A 21,239-nucleotide genomic window follows, 5' to 3' on the forward strand; every position below is an offset into this window, starting at 1 on the left:
TGTACTCATCCAGGCGAGTGGGGAGTTTCCCATCACACTCCTGACTTCTGCCTTGTAGATGGTGGACAGGCTTTGGTGAGTCAGCTGATGAGTTACTCACCACAGGATTCCTAGTCTCCGACCTGCTCTTGTAGCCATGGTATTTATATGGCTAGTCCAGTTCAGATTTTGGTCAATGGTAGCCCCCAGGATGTTGATAGTGGGGGAATTCAGTGATGGTAATGCCATTGAACATCAAGGGCCGATGGTTAGGTTCTCTCTTGTTGGAGATGGTCAATGCCTGGCACTTGTGTGGTGCAAATGTTACTTTCCACTTGTCAACCCAAGCCTGGATATGTCCAGGTCTTGCTGAATTTGGACATGAACTGCTGCAGTATCTGAGGAGTCATGAATGGTGCTGAATATTGTGCAATCATCAGCAAACATTCCCACTTCTGACCTTATGATGGAAGGAAGGACATTGATGAAGCAGTTGAAGATGGTTGGGCCTAGGACACTACCCTGAGGAACTCCTGCGGTGATGTCCTGGAGCTGAGATGATTGATCTCCAACAACCACAACCATCTTCCTTTGTGCTATGTATTGACTCCTACCAGCGGAGAGTTTCCCCCCTGATTCCCATTGACTCCAGTTTTGCTAGGGCTCCTTGATGCCATGCTCAGTCAAATGCTGCCCCGATGTCAAGGGCAGTCACTCTCACCTCAACTCTGGGGTTCAGCTCTTTTGTCCATGTTTGAACCAAGGCTCAAATATTATTTCATACTCCTGATCATCCACTTTAACTAAACAAAAGGTCTCCATATTGTTGATCACACACAAAAAGAGTTAAGTCTCTTTCTGTAACTATCTCTCTATTTCTTTCATTCTTCATAAATATTTGTGGGTTCCTCTCTCTGTCTTTAGCTTCACTTCCATCAAATTATTATATCTATCTCTGTAATAGTATCTATAACCTTTTCTCACTCCTTCTGAAAATATCTCCTCTCTCTCTCATCTGCATGACTTCCGACTTCTTTTTCCACAGTTCTCACACATTTTCTTCAACCAATCTAGAATAACTGAGTCACAGGAATTTACAGCATGAAAAGAGGCTATATGGCCCATTGTGTCCACGCTAGCCAACAAGTAGCCGTTCAGTCTAATCTGGCTTTCTAGCTCTTGGCCCCTGGCCTTGTAGGTTATGACACTTCAAGTGCATATCCAAGTACTTTTCAAAATATTAGATGGGTTTCTGCCTCTGCCATCCTTTCATATAGTGAGTTCCAAATTCCCACCGCCCCCTGGGTGAAAAATTGCCACTTGAATCCCCCATAAGCCTCCTACCTCTTACCCTAAATCTATGCCTCTTGGTTATGGACCCTTCAACCAAAGGGCATTGGGTCTTCCTTTCCTCTCTATGTAGTCTACTCAATTTTATCCACTGAGGCCTTCCCTCAGTCTCCTCTGTTCCAAAGAAAACAAACCTAGGCTATCCAATCTTTCCTCATAACTAAAATTCTTCCAACATCTTCGTAAATCTCCTCCGTATCCTCTCTAGTACAATCACATCTTTCCTATAGTGCGGTGACCAGAACTGTCCGCAGTGTTCCAGATGTGACCTTACTAGTATATTATACAGTTCCAGCATAACCTCCCAGCTGTGCCTCAGCTAATAAAGGCAAGTATCCTATATGCCTTTTTGATCAAATTATCTACCTGGCCAGCCACCTTCAAGAACATGCACTCCAAGGTCCCTCTTCGACATTTATTGCAAGGGGAATGGAATATAAAGGAAGGGAAGTTTTACTATAGCTGTACAAGGTCTTAGTGAGATCACATCTGAATATCGTGTACAGTTTTGGTCTCCTTACTTGAAAAAAGAAATAATTGCATTAGAAGCAGTTCAGAGAAGGTTCACAACTTCGTCCTGGGATGAAGGGTTTATCTAATGAAGAATGATTAAACCGGTTGGGCTATATCCACTGGAGTTTAGAGGAATAAGAGGTAATCTTATTGAAACATATAAGGTCCTGAGAGGACTTGATAGGGTCAATACTAGGAGGATATTTCCACTTGTGGAGCATACTGGAACTAGGGGGCACAGCATACGAATAAGAGATCTCCCTTTTAAGAAGGGGATGAGGAAGTATCTTTTCTCTCCAATGGTCATTAGTCTGTGGAATTCTCTTCCCCAGTGAGTGGAGGCTGGGTTATTGAATTTGTTCAAGGCAGAGTTAGACAGATTTTTGCTAGAGAGTCAAGGGTTATGGGGTCATACAGGAAAGTGGAGTTAAGACCACAACCAGATCAGCCATGATCTTATTGAATGGGGGAGCAGGCTCAAAAGATCGAATAGCCTACTCCTGCTCCGAAGTCATATGTTCCTATGTTCCCTCTATACATCTCAGTACCCTACCATATATTGTGTATTCCCTTGCATTGTTAGCCTTTCCCAAATGCATTACTTCATACTTCTCCAGATAGAATTCTATTGTGACTGATCTGCCTCCTTTACCAGTCCATTGATACCTCCTTACAGTCTGCAGCTTTCTTCTTCATTATCAACCACATGGCCAAATTTTGAATCATCTGTAAACTTTTTAATCATACCCCTTACAATCTAATAAAAATTTATACATTTATTCTTTGACATGTCCCAGCTCATGTGATGGTGTCACATGAGGGGACGTGTTTTAAAAGTGTTAAAAACCTTTATTTAAAACTTTAGCACTGAAATAAACCTCCTTGAGATACCTCTGTGCCTCAGGGAGATCTCTGAGCTCGAAAGAGCGCAAGGAACCTGTCAGAGAACCCCCCCCACCGCCTGCACAGGGAGCACTCAGCGCTTCCGGGCAAGCGTCACACTGGGCGGGCCTTAATTGGCCCGCCCACCTAAAATGGCGGTGCGTCCCCGATTGGGGGCGCCAATCGGGTTCGTGCCCACTCCTGCCCACCCCTGCACAACTCCCGCAACGGGGGGAAATTTCTGGCCCATGTTTTTCTAAATAAAGATTTATCCTGTCCGTCAGAATTTTTTCCAGTAATTTTCTCACCACCGAGATAGGCTGGCTGGCCTATCCCCTTTTCCCTTTTTAAACAATGGTACAGCATTAGCTATCATCCAGTCCTCAGGCACCAAACCCGTAGCCAGAGAGGATTAGAAAATTCTCTGCTATTTCTTCATTACTTTCCTTAACAGCCCAGGATACTTACCCATATGATATTTACCCATTTTCATAAATGTTAAACCGCTTAATACCTCTTCCTTTACCATGGTAATTTCATTTAATATTTCATACTCCTCCCTGAATGCAATATCTGTATGGTCACTTCTAGACTCAATTTATATCTGTTACCTTTCTCAAATATCTGGGTACACAACAACTTGCAAGTTCCATGTAACAAGTTAAGGTAGATAATCAGATCACACAGGGAAGGGCTAGGTCTAGAAGCTACTACAGCACATTTGGTTGAGAGAAAATATTGAGTTGGGGTAAGGGTTCAGGCTAAGAGAGGGTAAGTGGTGGGGCTAGAAAAAATAAGACCTGTAGCCTTAGGTTGCAAAACAGGAGACAGTTTGTAGGCCTAGAATGGAACCAGTTTAACTCAGCCCCGGGGCTACTCATCTGGTCTCGGAGACATGGAACTGGGATTTTTCAGAACTAGACCCTGAGACCATTTCAGACGGAAGAGAGGCATGGGGCTGAGACCAGTTAGAGGAGGAGGAGGAGACTAGGATGTGGGATCAGTGGACATTTGGCAGCGAGTCTAGGAAAACTCAAGACTCAAAACTCAAAAACCTGGCTTCTTGAAATAGTGAGGATGTTCTGAAAGCACTTGGGGGGCTGAGAGGGCTTGAAAGAGGCTGGAGCCAGGGAGTACTGTACTCGGGTGGAATGTGTGGGCAGGAAAGGAATTGAAATGTGGGAGGAGGCTAGACACACTTTGGGAATGCCAGGTCACATAATATTGTCATGCCAGCAAGTGTGGACAGATATGATCTAGTTTGATTTGTCTGAGTTGTTCTTATGGGAATAAACATATTAGACAAAAATCTCTCTTTATATAAAAATCTCTCTCTATTCATCTCTCTCACTCTCTTTCATATATATAGGTAAATGAAGAGCATTAGCAAGCGAGATGGCTGTACAAAGGAAAAAAAATTAAATTGGGTTAGAGGCACAAATATTCCATGTATCCAGGGATACTGAAAAAGTTGGTGATACAAACCTGAAATCATCTGCCAAGATAAGGATCCCAAAACAGAACAAAGATTGCTAAAACACCTTAGAGTTTTTTCCCAAAGAAGCAAAGGAAAATTGTAAAATATTCTGAAGTGCACCAAAAGTAGGCAAAAAAAAACTGGATTACAAATGAATGTAGAGCCAAAAAATAACCAGGATGGGGAAGCACAGCTTCTCGCACATGAGTAAGCCTCATAAAAGCCATCACTGAAGGACACAGAAGTTGTGAACAACAGGGAAATAGGTTGTTTGCAAGCCTCTGAGTTCCCCAAAGAATGTCTTAGAATTTCAAGTTAAGCATCTGAACTCCAGAATAGGGGATATCCAACTTTGCAATCCCTGGGAAAGAAGGCAGCCTGTAATGACAGGAAGACAACCAACAGCTACCAACTGATAACGAAGAGGAGGAGGAGAAAATGAAATCAAATACTATAATTTAACATGACAGAACTAATTAGGAAGGAGAGAATGAACAAATGGAATCTGTCATGGCAGCTGGCTGGAAGTTTGGAATTTATTTTTGACGGATTTGGTTGGTTTGTTTTGTTGCTGTCCATTGTGAGATTTTTAAAGACCATAACATTATTTTGAGAAATTGATTAATTTTCACCTTCACTGGGATGAAAACTGGGCATCTCCTAAAGTTGCTGAGTGATGTATTGTGTCAGGTTGCTGCCCCAGGGCAAAAGTGAAAATTATCCCCACTATGATACTCCTTACTTTTGCACTTCACAATTGCTGTTGCTTGTAGCTGCACCTATCAGGCGGTGTCATGGTATGTCACTCCCGGCTGTCTTGTGCCATCCTCACACGTCCATTGTAGCTTGTCTGCAACTACTCTGTGGTGTCCGTCATCCTTACGCTGCCCTCCACTTTGCTCTCTAGAAGAGATATCTGCAGCTTTTCAGGTCTGATCAAATGGCTGAAAAAATGACATTTTCCTTTCTGGAAGTTACTTTTTGGAGTTTTCGTTGTTCTTGCAATTTCAAGCATCTCGTCATTTATCCAATGTTCCGTATTAGAATTTTTAACATTCGTCTTAGCATCCACATTTCAAATGCTTCAACTTTCTTTTGGCCCTTATTGCAAGAGGATTTGAGTACAAGGGTAAAGAATCTTCCTGTTATTGTAGAGAGCCTTGGTGAGATCGCACCTGGACAATTGTGTACAATTTTGGTCTCCTTACCTAAGGCAGGATATACTTGTCATAGAGGAAGTGCAACGGAGGTTCACCAGAACTTCACTAGAGCCAGCTTCACTGTCGCTGGGTGGAAATCCTGGAACTGTCTCCCAAACAGCACTCTGGGTGTACCTACCCTTCATGGACTGCAATGGTTCAAGATGGCAGCTCACCACCACCTTCTCAAGGACAATTAGGGATGTGCAATAAAAATGCTGGCCTGGCCAGCAATGCCCACATCCCACAAAAGAAAGAATTTAAAAAAAGATGGATCCCTGGGATGGCAGGATTGTCCTATGAGGAGAAATTGAGGAGACTGGGCCTGTATTCTCCAGAGTTTAGAAGAATGAGATGTGATCTCATTGAAGCATACAAAATTCTTACAGGGTTCCATTGAGTAAATACAGGAAGCATGTTTCCCCTGGCTGGTCAGTGGGGGGAGGAGGTGTCCCTAGAACCAGGGGACATAGTCTCAGAATTGGAGGTAGGCCATTTAGTGCTGAGATGAAGAGGAATTTCTTCATTCAGTAGGTGGTGGATCTTTGGAATTCTCTACTGCAAGGGGCTGTGGAGGCTTATTGAATATATTCAAGATGGAGATCGACAGATTTCTATATATTAAAAATATCAAGGGATATGGGGATAGTGCGGTAGAAGATCAGCTAGTTGAATGGTGGAGCAAGCTCAAGGAGCCAAATGGCCTACTCATTCTCCTATTTCCTATGTTCTTCCACAAATCTTTATTTATGGTCCAAATTTCTGAGGCATACAGAAAAGTGCATAGAGGAAAGATTTGTAATTATGGTGCAGTTCGATTAAGTTCTAAAAACAGAGGGGCCATAATGGGCAGCCAGTGTAGTTTTACAAGCAATATGTCATGCCTCACAAATCCACTGGAATTCTTTGAGGAGGTAACTAAATTAGTGGACAAGGGCTATTCCAAAAGACGTAGTTACTTGGGTTTTCAGAAGATAAAGTTCTATCTCTTAGTCTGTTAGGTTTGTAAAGACGATAAAAGGTGCATGGAACTAATGGTAAGTTTGTTAGCTGGATTGAAAATTAGCTTGGCAAAGAAAACAAAAGGTAGTGATAAATGGACCAGAGTCAATTTGGCAACCAGTGACAACTGGAATTAGGAATTAATTTAAAAGATTCAAAAGGAACTTGGACAAAATAGGTTAATGAGGCTAAGGAATGGCAGAATTAGTGTGGGCAGATGTACAGTGAAATTAGAAACATGACAATTACATATATTGCATTGACAAAAGAGGAAAAAGAGAAAGATCTGATTATTGACCATTCACTAAAAGTATTAATCAAGTACTGGGATGCATCTTGTTTAATGCGGCAAACTCATGTTTGTTTACTCGTGTCTGATTTCTTGATAAGGTTGAATTTAGAATATTGTATGCTATCAGTGAAGACTGAATAATACATGATTGCCTTTGGGGTCACAAAGTAATATCGTTTTTTTCATCACCTTTAAAATTTCACCTGTAGTTGTTTTTGTGTCTCCATCTGTAGATTAAGTAAATTAGGGAGATCCCATGAGAGGTCAAATTATTCACTGAGAAAGGGTGGATTCAGGTGGTTAAATGACATTTTCTTATTGCATCCTATACTAGCAAATCACACTTTAATGAAAGTTTGTCAACATTTTAAGATATGCTGAGCTATTTGGAAGCTGTAAAATCACAATGTAACAACAAAAGTAAGTGTAACATAATTGTGCATCAACAAAAAGGAAAGCAAAGAACAGCAATGAGAAAGTAATGTTCTTTTGATTTAAAGTCGCAGTCCGTAGGTCAATATGATGAGACACTAAAATTTTTGTTGGGCCACAAAGGTTGGCTTAAGTTATAAACTACACTCTGGATCATTTTGAAATACAGCCTAGATAGGCTCACAAAAAGGATACAGTGTCGTTAATGTGACAGTGTAGCCTTGAAACTGTTTGCATTGCATGATGCGGTTTTGGTAAAAAGAAATTTAACATTTGTTCACTTGGCGTTCCCATGTCAATTATTTGTAATTATACACTTATTAATTTCTTTCAAATTATTAACTAACCAAAATTAATAAATACAATTTAAAAAATTCAGTGCTATTTGTGCAAAGCAGCCCTAACCTTTTGTCATAGAGAAATGCATTTAAAAACATCGAAAACACAAATTTGGACTTACCGACCCATACAGCTCCCCCTTCTCATTCATTCCGAGGTAGAGTCCACTGTCTACACCACGAATGCTGACCAGGCCCACTGCTACACTAATGAACTCCAGTATACCTGATAGTGATGACAACGATAATAATCATTAACAAACTTCTCATATTGTGACTTATGTACATATTTACATATACATATATGGTGAAATTCCCTTGTAAATATAAAATTAAAAGAACTGCTCAGAACAATCAGTATCATTGCTTTGTATAAAATGTTTAATACTCTTCCAAAACTTAACTGCGATACCATAATAGGGCAACAATGATTAGAGGATCAATGAGATAGTGTTTGAAACCCTCAAAAAATCATCAGATCCCTAATAATTTCTGCATGGAATATTTTGTGGCATAGTGTATAAAGAAAGATATGCCTCAATGAATTTTAAAAAGGGAAAGTATTCAAAGGAAAACACTCAGACTGCAGGCAAGGTGTTCACTGAGACACACATGTCCCAAAAACTGAAGATTCAATTAATTCATCAATTCTTTGTACTTAGTTGGGGGACAAGATTCTAACAGGGAAAAAACTTTTCAAAATTAAGACACAGTCGAAGAAAAGCTGCCTTTATTAAAGGAGAAAGACTCCTAGAAATGGCTATTAACTGGAGATTTTTAATAGCTCTTTATATTATGAAAAGGTTTGATGCAATCACATGATTTATAAAGGGAATAGGGTAAATGTTACAAATATGGATTTTCAGCAATCATTTGATATATTGCCTTGTAAGAGGGTTGTTACAAAGACTGAAGAACTTAACATGGTGTTAAAGGAAATGCAGCTGCATGGATGGTGTCTGTAGGCCACAAGTAGGGTAAATTAATGTTCTCCAGCATGACAGCTAATAATGCCCCCAGAAATCTAAACTGGAACCTCTTTGTGGTTTGTATTTATGTATATTATTTGGACACAGCCACAAGAGGAATGATATTAAACTTTGCTGATGACACAGATCAGGGCCATTGTGATGAAGGATGCAAGAGATTGTAGAATGATGTAGGTAGGAAAAGTGAACTATTATGTGGCAGAAGCACTTTGATGCACAAAAAAAGTGTTTTAGAGGGGAAAGAAAATGAAAGAAAATATGTCTCAAGCATCAAGATTTTTAACTGAGTGGAAAACAGAGGTCGAAGAGTGCTGACATGTAGACCTTTAAATATGGTAGTAAAGTTAGAAAAGGACATTAAAAAGGAAAAATAGAGTCTGTGTAGGGACATATATAGGGCATTGCACATAGAAGCCAGGATGACAAATTTATACAAGATATTGGGCCAAATTTTTGTCTGGATGCGGAGGCATGTTTCAGTGTACAGTTAGATTTCTTTGGGGGAAATCTGATTTTCTTCCACATTCGAATCCTACACTATTTTTCTTTTGTCCTTTTGTGGGTCGGGAATGTCTAGTATGCAAAAAACACACACATCCCCACTGAGGTTGGGTTCCCCATTTTAAATGGGGGACGAAAGTCAGATTTCCTCTTGCACACCATTTTCATCTGATGGTGCGGGATTTTGGAAACCCATTAAAAGCACACCAAGTTTGAGAGTTTGCAAAGACAATATGAAACCTGCTGAGGAGTCAAGAACATTATAAAAGGTAAGTGTAAAGTGTCTTCACACTTTCAAATGTCACTATTAGGTGCTGCATTGTAATGTAGATGTGTTTTCGATACAGTGATTTACCATAGGAATATGCCCTTTAAAGATAAGTTGACTATTATGTTTATCAGCCTTGTATATTTGTTCACATGCAATGGAGGAAGCACCATAATGCAGTGAAAAATGTAACAAAATATTCTATTAGTCTATGCTGTCATCTTCTCTACTGCTAAAAAACCTGGTTTTGACACTTTAAAAAATCTAACCACCTGCTCCCTTAATTGATTGACAGCACCCTGCTTTAAAATTGAAATGAGCACCTTCTGTTCTTTCCTGCCCAGAGTCTATTGTTTGGACAGCTGTGGCCATTATCAATGCTTGATTGAGTCTCAAGTGCTAATGGGTTTCAGAACAGTAGGTGTTCCATTCATCTGAGAATGACTGACAGTTTCAAGAAGTTGTAATAATGGATTGTCTCTTTGATGTGGTTTCTGGCTGTTGACACACCCTAATAGGATTGCAAGTATTACAAGATTTTGTACATATGACAGAATGCATTTTTTTCTCAATGTCAATGATATGTAGGCTTTTATTAGATGGTGAGATATTTATTTTTTCCCCAAGGAATATAAAATCGTTTCCATTGATTTTGCATGGAATCTGAGGACTGTACATAGTGTGTACTGGGTGAGTAGCAATGGAGGATAGATGGAGGGCACAGAAGTGGCATGGAGTGGCATAGATGGTCTAAGGGGGCATGAGCTGGCATTAGGTGTGGATAGAGGTGTTAAGGGAGGTGAGCAGTGAGGTTTAGGGGGCCTCTGGACACTATTGGGAGCTGGGATATGGTGTTGGAGATCCAAGGCAAGCCTTCTAACTGACCTGCCTCCGCATCCACACCCCTGATGCACTCCAGGGCAGCTCTCAAATTGCACTGCGAACCTGTTCCCAGTTTGAAAAGAGAATAATAGCATATGAAGCCAAACATGGGTCAGGTGTGCAGTTTGCAGGTGTGCAGGTCAGGTTTTCCCAAGCCCAGAGGAAAATCCGACCCATTATCAGGCCAGGTTTGGAGTGCTGCAAGTAGTTCCAAGCACTGCATTATAGGATCTTCTCTGGATTATTGACCAAGCCCTCTGGAGTAGTCCAATTACATAACCGTTATACTACCATACCTGGGCAGAAATTCTGAAATTGTGTGATGTGTACTGTGTTGGGAGGGGGATCAAGGTCACATGGGTGACTGTCATAGAGCAGATCAGCTTGGTAGGGCACGCAATGTTCGGAGATGATATGCAACATAGACAAGAGGTCAGGGCAGGCGTATAGAAGGTTGAGGGCAAGTGGTGGAGGGAGACTGAGGAGGAGATGACTGAGGAGATGGCACTGATTTTAAAGATGAAAAGGTCCATGAGTCACAAACATTTAATTTGGATGCGAGACTGGGTGAGTTACAGGAAGCATTCAAAGTGGCCAATTTTCCAATGAAACAAGATTTCTAAGATTACCTTTGCCTAAGGATAAACTTGGAGGACAACAATGATTAAGAGCTGGAGAGGAAAGGGTGATATTATTCCAGTCAGATTTAGAAATAAATAACCAGGCCAGATTTGCTAAAGTTTGCAATACAGTAATTAGATTTAAGGTGTGAAATTGTCAACTAAAATATAACAGGGTGAATGCTGCAGATGAACCATAATGAAGGACTTCAAAGGATATTTCTTATTCATTCATGGGATGTGGGTGTCGCTGGTTAGGCCAGCATTTATAGCCCATCCCTAATTGCCCTTGTTCCACATTGCTGTGGGCCTGGTGTCACATGTAGACCAGACCAGGTAAGGACAGCAGATTTCTTTCCCTAAAGGACATTAGTGAACCAGATGGGTTTTTCTGACAATCAAAAATGGTTTCATGGCCATCATTAGACTTATAATTCCAGATATTCATTGAACTCAAATTCCACCATCTGCCCTGGTGGGATTTGAACCCAGGTCCCCAGATCATTACCCTAGGTCTCTTACCAGCCCAGTGACAATACTACCATGCCACCACCTCCCCAAAAGGACAAAGTCTTCAAAGGCAGAGGCAAGTGAATGACCATGCAGGCAAAGATCAGCAGGAATGCTGAGGTGGGGGAATAAATAAAGGAAAGGAAAATAGGTGATTGAAGAGGTGCTGGAGAGACAGCTAGGTGTTAGGGTAATTTTCTCAAGCAGAGAGATGATTGTGGAGGATTTAGACACAGTCAGGAATATAGCAGCGTTGAGAGAAACATGCAAGTGATTACATGTGGTCCTGTCAGTGGTGGACTGGCAAAACTCTGCAAAGGATGAATGAGGAGAGGACTGTAGAGAATTGGAAGATAGAAGGCTGCCTAAATACATTCCTTTGAAGCACTTTGGAATGTTTTACTATGTTAAAGTTTCTAAATAAAAGCATGTTGTTGTTTGAGAGGTCTTTAACTGTGGGCTTAAAGATAAGGAGTTGTTCAATCCAAAGGTGAGTGAGAGAAAGACTTTACCCAGCGAGAAATCAATTGATATCAATCAAATCTCAGTGGAAGAGCACACGTCATTGCAGTAGATGAGTGGAAGTAATAATAAAAGGATGGTTTCATTAAGGAATTTTGGATTTCGTGGATTTTTGGCAGGCACTGCCCAAAGCAATTCATGTGCAGCACCTGTTCAATCAGTAAATTCTCCTTCCTTTAATTCACCCACTTCATCACTGCTGCTGATCTTGGACCAAACACATTGAGCGATCACTTTGTTGAACCTCGCGGTGAGCATGGCACTGAATATCCAGCCACCTGTCATTTTAGCTCTCCTTACGCTCCCACCCTGACCTTTCTGCCTTCACCCTCCTATACTATCCCAATGGCATTCAGGATAAGCTTGATGAACAGCACCTCATACTTCAGTTAAGCACATCACAGATTTCCAAACTCAACACTGGCTCATGCATTCACTCCAAGGTCAAGTGGATAGATACAGCAGAATTCCCAGCGCCATGAACTCGACCTTGAAAAATGGCTGCCTGGATGTCAGGTTTTCAGTCCGGCGAAGGGGAAGAGGGGAGTGGCGGCGGGTGGTGGGGTGGGGTAAGCTAGGAGTCAGGGCAGGCAAGCTGGGAAGAAGCAAGGATGCTGCTGGTTGCAGAGGCATACTAGGCGGAAGGCCTACCTTGGGGCTCCAGCTCAGTGTCCAAAAATAAAAAATAAAGATTAAAACATAAAACCTCCTCACTGCCCTCCCCCACACACTCCCCATGCCCCTTCCATACCAATGCATGCCACCTCATGCCCTGTACTCACCCCCATGGCCGTTTATAGCCTGACTATTCCAACTTAGTGCCAACTCATGGCCCCCACCCACAACTCTTTGTCCTTACACCTACCTTGCCAAATCATCTAGTGTCCCCATGGGCAGGCCTCAGGGCCCACGTAGAGATAAGATAAAATAAAGTTCTATAAAATAAAATCCTAAGTGTCTATTGCAGATTTCACTCATAAAAACCCATTTACATTCCTTCAACTAAATAAAGCCTTATGATACCAAACATTTCACTCCAATGCACACTCCATTATAACAACAACCACTGGAATTCATAATCCCACACAAGAATCTTAAACCACTTGTAGCGGTCAATCAAACTGTGAAATGGCAGGCATGTTGTGATATTCTATAGTTGTGAAATGATGCAGCACTAATCCAGTAATGGAAGCCCTCAGGCTTATAACAACAGAGTGAAGCAGCAAGCAATCATTTTTCTTAACAGTCCAGATGCTTTTTCCCCAAGATTTGGAGGGCTGGAGTTTTAAATGCCTTGGCAACTTGACAGCTCCCTTTGACAGGTGTTTCTGACAGTTTTGACAGTTGATTTTGACAAGTCTGTTGACTCCAATGAATTTGACAGTAATGAGTTTACACACTTTTTATGCACATTTATGCCCACTTTTAACAATTCCAAAGGGCACCTGACTTACCCCAAAGGGCAACTGACCTCCACCAAAGAGGTACCCTGGCTATCCAAATGAATCCACCATGTTCAGACTTGCCCTTACCTGGTCTAATCTGCACACATTGGCCTGAAATTTTGCCACGTTGGAGGGACTCTTCATCATAGAGAAAATCTCCAAGTTTAAAGTCCAGTCTTGGTGATTCTGCCTTCCCAGTTACGTCTTCTCCAGACACATCTTATGTTTCCTTACTTGTCCCATTATTATGTCTTTTTGCCTTGCGCTATCGTCCTTTTTGTCATGTAATCTCTCCTGCCTTCCACCTGATCACAGACATTCCCGTTTGTTCTTTCCTCCCCTCCCATTTCCCTACCTTGTTTAAAAACTGTTTAATCTCTAAGCACTGCCAGTTCTGACAGAGGACCACCACCTAAAACATTAACTCTGTTGCCCTCTCCACAGATGCTGCCTGACCTGCTAAGTATTTACAGCATGTTCTGCCTTTTTACATCAAAAATATGCTCCACTAGGATGACATTTCCAGCACCCAATCTCCATTCCAGACCTAATTAATGTTAAACAGCAATATGTCAGGTTTATGTACTGGCACTCTATTGGAGCAAGAGGAACATTTTGCTATGTTAAAGGCTTTATATCAATGCAAGTTACTGAAATACAGATGTTGCTGGACTTTAAACAACAACTTGTATTTATATTGTGCTTTTAATACAATGAAACCTCCCAAGGCAGGAACGCTATAAAGCAAAATTTGACACTGAACCACATGAGGCAATATGGGGATAAATGGCCAAAAGGTTGGTCAAAATGGTAGGTTTTATGGAGAGTCTTAAAGGAGGAAAGAGAGACAGAGACAGAGCATTGAGAGAGAGAATTACAGATCTTAGGGCCTAGCCAACTGAAGGCCTGACCAGTATTCATGAAACAATTAAAATCAGGGATGCTCAAGAGACCAGATGATTACAGGCATCATGGAGAGTTGTGGTTATGGAGAAGATTTCAGAGATAGGGAGGGGTGTGGCCATGGAGGGATATGAAAACATGGATAAGAATTTTAAAATCAAGACTTTGTTTGATCAGGAGCTGAGTACAGGAGTGATGGATTAATGAGACTTAGTACAAGAAGGATCCAGTTGGCAGAGTTTTAGATAGCCTCATGTTTACAGAGGATAGAAGGTGGGTGGTCAGACAAGAATACATTGAATAGTCAAGTCTAGAGGTAAAAAAGGCATGGATGAGGCAGCAGCAGAGTCAGGCAATGTTATGGAGTTGGAAATTTGTGGTCTTAGTAATGGCGTAGATACGTGGTTGGAAGCTCACCTTGGCGTCAAATATGACACCAATGTTGCGAAAAATCTGGTTCAGTCTCAGACAGTTGACAGGGAGAAGATAAGAAATAGGAACAGGAGTAGGCCATTCGAGCCTGCACCACCATTCAATAAGCTCATGACTGATCTTCTTGTGTTTCGATTTCCACATTCCCATCTAACCCCGACAACCTTTGATTCCCTTGCCTAACAAGAATCTATCTACCTCTGCCTTAAAAATATTCAATGACCCCGCCTCCACCACCTTCTGAGGCAGAGCTCCATAGTCACTCAACCCCCTAAGAGAAAAGAATTCTCCTCATCTCTGTCCTAAAAGGGTGAGCCCTAATTTTAAAACAGTGCCCCCTAGTTCTGGATTCACCCACAAGAGGAAACACCCTTTCAAGGTTCACCATGTCAAGACCATTCAGGATCTTATATACTTCAATCAAATCGCCCCTCACTCTTCCTAAACTTCAGTGGAAACAAGCCCAGTCTGTCTAACCTTTCCTCATAAGGCAACCTACTCATTCCAGGTATCAATCTAGTAGACCTCCTTTGAACCGCCTCCAATGCATTTACATCCTTCCTTAAATAAGGAGACCAAAATTGCACACAATATGCAAGATGCGGTCTCACCAATGACCTGTACTGGAGAGGCTTGGAGTCACTAGCTGGGGAACAACTTCTGTAGCGGGGCAAACAATGGCATGTACACTCCCACCTAGCTGGACGACATTGGAGAAGTGTTGGAGGTGAATGAATTAACAACAGCCATACCATTAAAAGAGCAAGTAAAATGGAAACTTCATGGGAGACTCAGAAGGATTTTATAGGTAAAACGAGCAGAATTTTTATCTTGACAACTTCTGATCATTAGTGTTAAGTTCTGAAATCCACTTATTTCTTTAAGAAGTGTTAGGTCACTGAGACATGAAAAGAAATCCAGAACTTCATTCTTATCGCTATTTTTTTTTAAAAATGGATTTCCTCCTGAACCAAAAAGATGGCTGCTACAAGTCACATGACCACAGTGTTCGCTCTTTGTCTGGAAGCTTTCCCCAGGAGTTACAAGAACAAAAGAATCTTTTTCTCAACCGGTGGTATCTCATACCTCGTTGTACAGACTCCCTGTAATCATGAAAACCAGGAGACTTGCACATTGAAACTTGTTATGCTTACAGAGCTGCTAATAGACTCATTTCACACTTGGGACTGTCCAGGCCCATTTTCAATGGGAACCAAAGGGACATTATTTGCTTTTGATGAGCTCATCTTGCTAGCAGAGTCACTGGGTCTGCCTAGACAATGGCTTCCCAACACCAGGCCCTCAATATGGATGGTAACTCTTTCAGCAGCTAATGACTGAGACATTATCAGTCCTGAAATCACAGCAAGCTCCAGACAATGGATAAACATCCCTTTTGGGAGTCATTATGGAGAAAGGAGCTCATATGACTCAGGTGACCATTTTGAAATCTCTATCCGCCTTTGAGAGCTGAGAAATCCTCAGATTGCTATTTTAACATCAACTGGAAAAGACTCCAGCAGCCTGGCTGAGCAAGCATTTTTTTAAAAATAGCGATAAGAATGAAGTTCTGGATTTCTTTTCATGTCTCAGATTTAAAATTAGCCTACTGGTAGGAGCATGGGAATGGATATCAATTTTCATAGAAATATCTCTAAACAAAGGCTGTAATCTCTGAGGGCAAATAATTTCTCAAGATAAGCAGTACTTCTTGGCTGAGAGCAGTCTCAACTCCTGCTTGATTTTAAAAGTCTCTGATCAATGCCTGTCAAGCCATCCAATCACGGAAAGCCCATTGTGCTGCAGCATTGCTCATTTCAAAAATCTTTGTAATCTAATCTCTAACCAGAAGCTCATCGGAACTGAATCCTGCATGAAAGAAACACCATCTTGACTTTGACTTCTTAGATTCTGGGAATCACGTGAACTAATATTTATTTCTGTGGTGTTTGTGCTGTAAAACTCCTTTTTTCTACCACCCCCTGTCCCCAATGTGTGTGTGCGCGCGTTTGCGTAATGAATGGGAAGTTGCGGGCACTCCTCCCTTATTTTCCAATGTGAAATAAACCAACCCTCTGAGTTAATCATAATTTGAGTTTACTGCAGATTATTAGTAAATTGGATCACGCAACTCTTTATCCAATAAGGGATTGGGAAACCACGCCACCACATTAAAAATAATTCAAAACACCATTTGTTTACAGACAGATGGTGAGAAGAAATTAGTGCAGTTTGCCCAACTCTGTCCTGCCCGTAACAGAAGCTGTGATTTACAGGTCAGAGGCTGGAATGACATGAGCACGCCAAGCAAAAGTATAGGTAGTCCAGAGTCTGCATGAGAGGGAGATGGTAATAGGGCAACATTCTAGTGCCTGGCTCTCTCCTGACACACAAACAACTGTTCCCCTACCATACAGCAGAAGGTGGAGGAACAGGGAAAACAGGTGTGAGAATGAAGAATGATGGTTGAGGATTAGGAGAAGGGAGCTGGTTTAACTGAGAGTGTTCTTTTTCACTTCTGATAAGACTGAGTTGTTGTGTGGTCAGAGGGAGGGGCCATTTCTGATATGTGGTAGGGAAACAGTTGTTAGTGTGTCAGGAGAGAGCCAGGCAAATGAATCCAGCAGCTGTCACTGGGGGAGCTGGGGGAGAGAGTGGGGGCAATTGGTATTGGTTGTTTCTCTTCATTTGCTTCCAAATAAGCCTTATTGGATAAAAAGGAGGGGGAAAATACTGCACTAAATCACTGCTGCCATCACAAAGGGTAAAAATAAACAACATTCTGTCATATGTACAAATCAGCAAACTTTTATAATTCAAAAATACAAAAATCAAGACTTTCCTTGACAATATCAACTTGTTTCTTAACACAGGTAGCACTTAAACACCAGGTCTTTGACTCAAATCTTCCAATATCTGGATGGTCAGAAACCAGAAGTACTCTGGAAGATACAGTATGGGACCCCTTGGAAGTCCCAACACAAGGACTCCATGGGAATTACCCAGGAAGTTTCAACATCTGATGGAAAATTACCCTGTTCCCCAGGGCCTGCCGAAAAAGTCCCCCACCACCTAACTAACCCACACCCCCCACCGCCCCCTTCCCCACCACCCCCCCCCCACCCCGCCACCAACACCCCAACACCACCACCACCCACCACCCACCCTTCGACCCTCCCCCAACTACCCAACTCCACCCTGACCTGGCTAGTCCCCAACTTGACCTGACTGGCCTCATCACCTGACACCCCCCAGGCCCGACCTGACCTAAACCCATCCCACTGCCCAACACCACCCGACACTCCCAGCCCAATCTGATTGATGCCTGACCTGACAATTCCTCCTGACTCGAACTGGCTATCCCCCAATTCACCTACCCACCCACCCTCCTGTCACCCTACCCACCTGCCACTCTATGGAACTCATCCACTTGCCACCCTACACACCTACCCCTTATCCACTTACCTTACCCTTGTTACCCTCTCACCCATCCTATCCTCATACCCAACCTACCCACCTACTACCCTGCCCACCCACCATCCTAACCACTCACTGCCCTACCCACTTACCACCATACCCACCTGCCACTCTACCTTCTTAGCCACTTACTTTACTCACCCTACCCCCTTACCCACTTACATTCTCTCCATAGCTTTTCAAAGAAGCTTTGGGACATTCAAACTCTTTACTTACAGAATACAGCAAGTGCTCCCTCCGAGGATTCCTGCACTGAGTCAGTTCTGCAGGATCCTCCATCGGAAGACTGCCCTGAAAAATCGGAGAAAGGTAAGTGGGCATCTTTTTGTCTGATCAGGGTCGGAAATAGGGGTTCCAACCCTGAACAGAAGATACAGGCCAATCAGTGCTAGAGCAGGAAATCTGTATGCAGAGCACTCTAACATTCATTTACATGTAACTTACATTGTTTGTCTCTCTTTAAATGCAGTCTATTGCAACTATTGAATAGAACTCAGAAATTGGGCTCAACAGCGACAAAGAATTAGTGCTCAATATAGCGCCTATTTCTCAGGTGCTATCTGGGTGGTGAATATCTTTAAAAATCAGCCTTATCAGCAAAGGAAGTAAAGCTTGCGACTAAGATGAAATTATTCTCTTTAACTCCTTATTTTTGCTTTGTACTAATTGATGGCATTGCTAGCAAGCAGGTCAAGATCTGTGAACTAGAGTGGAAAACAGAGCATGGCAGCAGTAGACAGGAAGAGATAGTGCAACAGAGCAGGATGCAAGAGAAGAGGAACAGAATGAAGAATTTTCATGTAAAACTACTGAAGCCTCAGAGAAGCAGGGGTGTAGCTGTTCAGTAGAACTGGTGGTGCAACAAACTTTGATGATTGCTCTTTTGCCTTGCACCTTATTTTCAATCAGAGAGTGTTTATGGGAAAAAATTCTTTTGTTAGTCCAGTAAAATACTGGGTTAGTATTCAAAACACAATATTTTTTTACATATATAATTGAGCAAGAATGGCTATTCACAATGCAAGCCACAGCTTCTTATTTGGAACTCGCTCCCTAACAGCACTGTGGGTGTACCTACACCACACAGACTGCAGCGGTTCAAGAAGCAGTTCACCACCACCTTCTGAAGGGCAATTAGGGATGGGCAATGAAAATACTGGCTTAGCCAGCGATGCCCGCATCCCATGAAAGTATTTTTTAAAATGCCATCTGCCCACACCCCAGTAACTACTACAGGGTCAGAAAAAACCACAATAAGTAAATGCAATAATATAATTTTGTGGTTGAAACCCCTGAGTCTGGGTGGCAGGGGCTGGCATTATAACAGTATTGGGCAGTGGTAGTTGCAGGGGCAGGGTGGTGGTGGGACAGTGCACAATTTACTGCAGGATGCATTTGTAGGATTCCTAACACCAAAGAATTTCAATGCTGTTTTTTGTATTTCCACCAACACACCCACCAAACAATCTAAAAAAGTCCCTGGATACTATGTAATGAAATGGTAATTGCTCCTTTCAGAGATGGAGTAAACTGGTGGTCGAAGTCCTGCTCTTCCGGCAGTGGAGTGGGATTCCAGCAATGTTGGGCCACTCATTTTAAGTACAATGTCCTCTAGTGATTGAGAAAACAAAATGAAAGCCAACAGAATTTTCAATATATATTTTGTGTAATTCATTGGTTTTCCTTCTCCCTCTTGCTAGTTATTTTAATGGAAGTCAATCAGGTTACCAACCAAATACAATAGTTTGTTGATAGAGGAATTAATATTGGCCAGGACTCCCTTGCCCTTCTTCAAAATAGTGGCATGGGGGGATCTTACATCTGCCTGAAAGGGCAAATGGGGCCTCAATTTAGCATTTCATCCAATGGAGAGCGAAACTCCTCTGATAGTGCAACACTCCCAGAGTACTGCACTGGCACGTCAGCCTAGATTTTGTCTTTACAATGGGACGTGGGCCCATTACTATATGACTCAGAGGTGACAGTGCTGCCATTAAGTCATAGCTGACATCAGGGGTCATTATAACTGATTGAGGCACAGTAGCATAGAGGTCATGTTGCTGAACTATTAACCAGAGGCTTGGGGTCGGATTTTCGCTACCGAGGTGTGTAGCTTGAGTCAAGAAATTTCCCAACTCGGCAGACCTGCCTTGCTTTAAAGCTCTTGGTCACACACAATTTTTGCTCTAGGGTGGCAGGTGCGACATGGAGTCAGGCCCAGCGATCCCAGAGGCAGATCCTAGGTGGCCACACGGGCAGGCATGTGCTAAGGTGGCTGCTTAGAAGGCCCACCTCAGTTCTCTGGGACATCCTCTCTGTTGTAATAAAAGCAATTAGGCCCTCTAGACCTCATCTCACACCATGTCACCACCCCGCCCAGTCACTATGGTCCCTCACACCCTCCATGCAAACACAATGCCAACTCATGACCCCAGCCATTTCCAATGGTTCCTCACACTCCACATACAGCCTGTCAAGTCTGCCCAACATTCAATACGATCATGGATGATCTTGGGCTTTAACCTCACTTTCCCGCCTGTTCTCCACATCCCTTGATTCGCTGACAAGCCAAAATTCGGTCTATCTCAGCCTTAAATATATTCAATGATGGAGAATCCACAATCCTATGGGGTAAAGAATTTAAATTTCAAGACTGACAACTCTTTGGATGAAGAAATTTCTTTTCATCTCAGTCCCAAATCATTGTCTCCTTATCCTGAGACTGTCCCCCATGTTCTAGTGTCCCCAGCAGGGGAAACAAGCTCTCAGTGCCTATCCTGTTAAGCCCCCTTCAGAATCTTGAATGTTGCAATGAGGTCACCTCTCATTCTTCTAAACTGCAGAGAATATAGACCCAATTCATAAGCCTTCCTTCATAGGACAACCCTTTCATCCTAGGGACCAATCTAGTGAACCTTCACTATATCAACTCTACTGTCTCTATATTTCAAGGACGTATACAAGACCACGAGACCATAAGACATAGGAGCAGAAGTAGGCTATTCGGCCCCTCAGGTCAGCTCCACCATTCAGTGATATTATGGCTGATCTGATAATCCTCAATTACACTTGCCTGCGTTTTCTGCGTAGCCCTTGATTCCCTTACTGATTAAAAATCTGTCTATCTCAGCCTTGAATATACTTAACCACCCAGTTTCTACAGCCCTCTGCGGTAAAGAATTCCACAGATTGACTGCCCTCAGGGAAGAAATTCCTCCTCACCTCT

General features: G+C 42.3%; 1 protein-coding gene across 1 annotated transcript in view; it reads right to left on the reverse strand.

Annotated features, from left to right (window-relative positions):
- LOC121284260 (fibroblast growth factor 9) overlaps positions 1-21,239 on the reverse strand; it is a 102,060-nt gene that overhangs the window by 16,685 nt on the left and 64,136 nt on the right. The window contains exon 3 of the mRNA XM_041199597.1: positions 7,587-7,690. Coding sequence (XP_041055531.1) covers positions 7,587-7,690 — 104 coding nt within the window. The remainder of the gene's footprint in view (positions 1-7,586; positions 7,691-21,239) is intronic.

The sequence above is a fragment of the Carcharodon carcharias genome, chromosome 11, assembly GCF_017639515.1.
Source record: "Carcharodon carcharias isolate sCarCar2 chromosome 11, sCarCar2.pri, whole genome shotgun sequence".
Lineage (NCBI taxonomy): Eukaryota > Metazoa > Chordata > Chondrichthyes > Lamniformes > Lamnidae > Carcharodon > Carcharodon carcharias.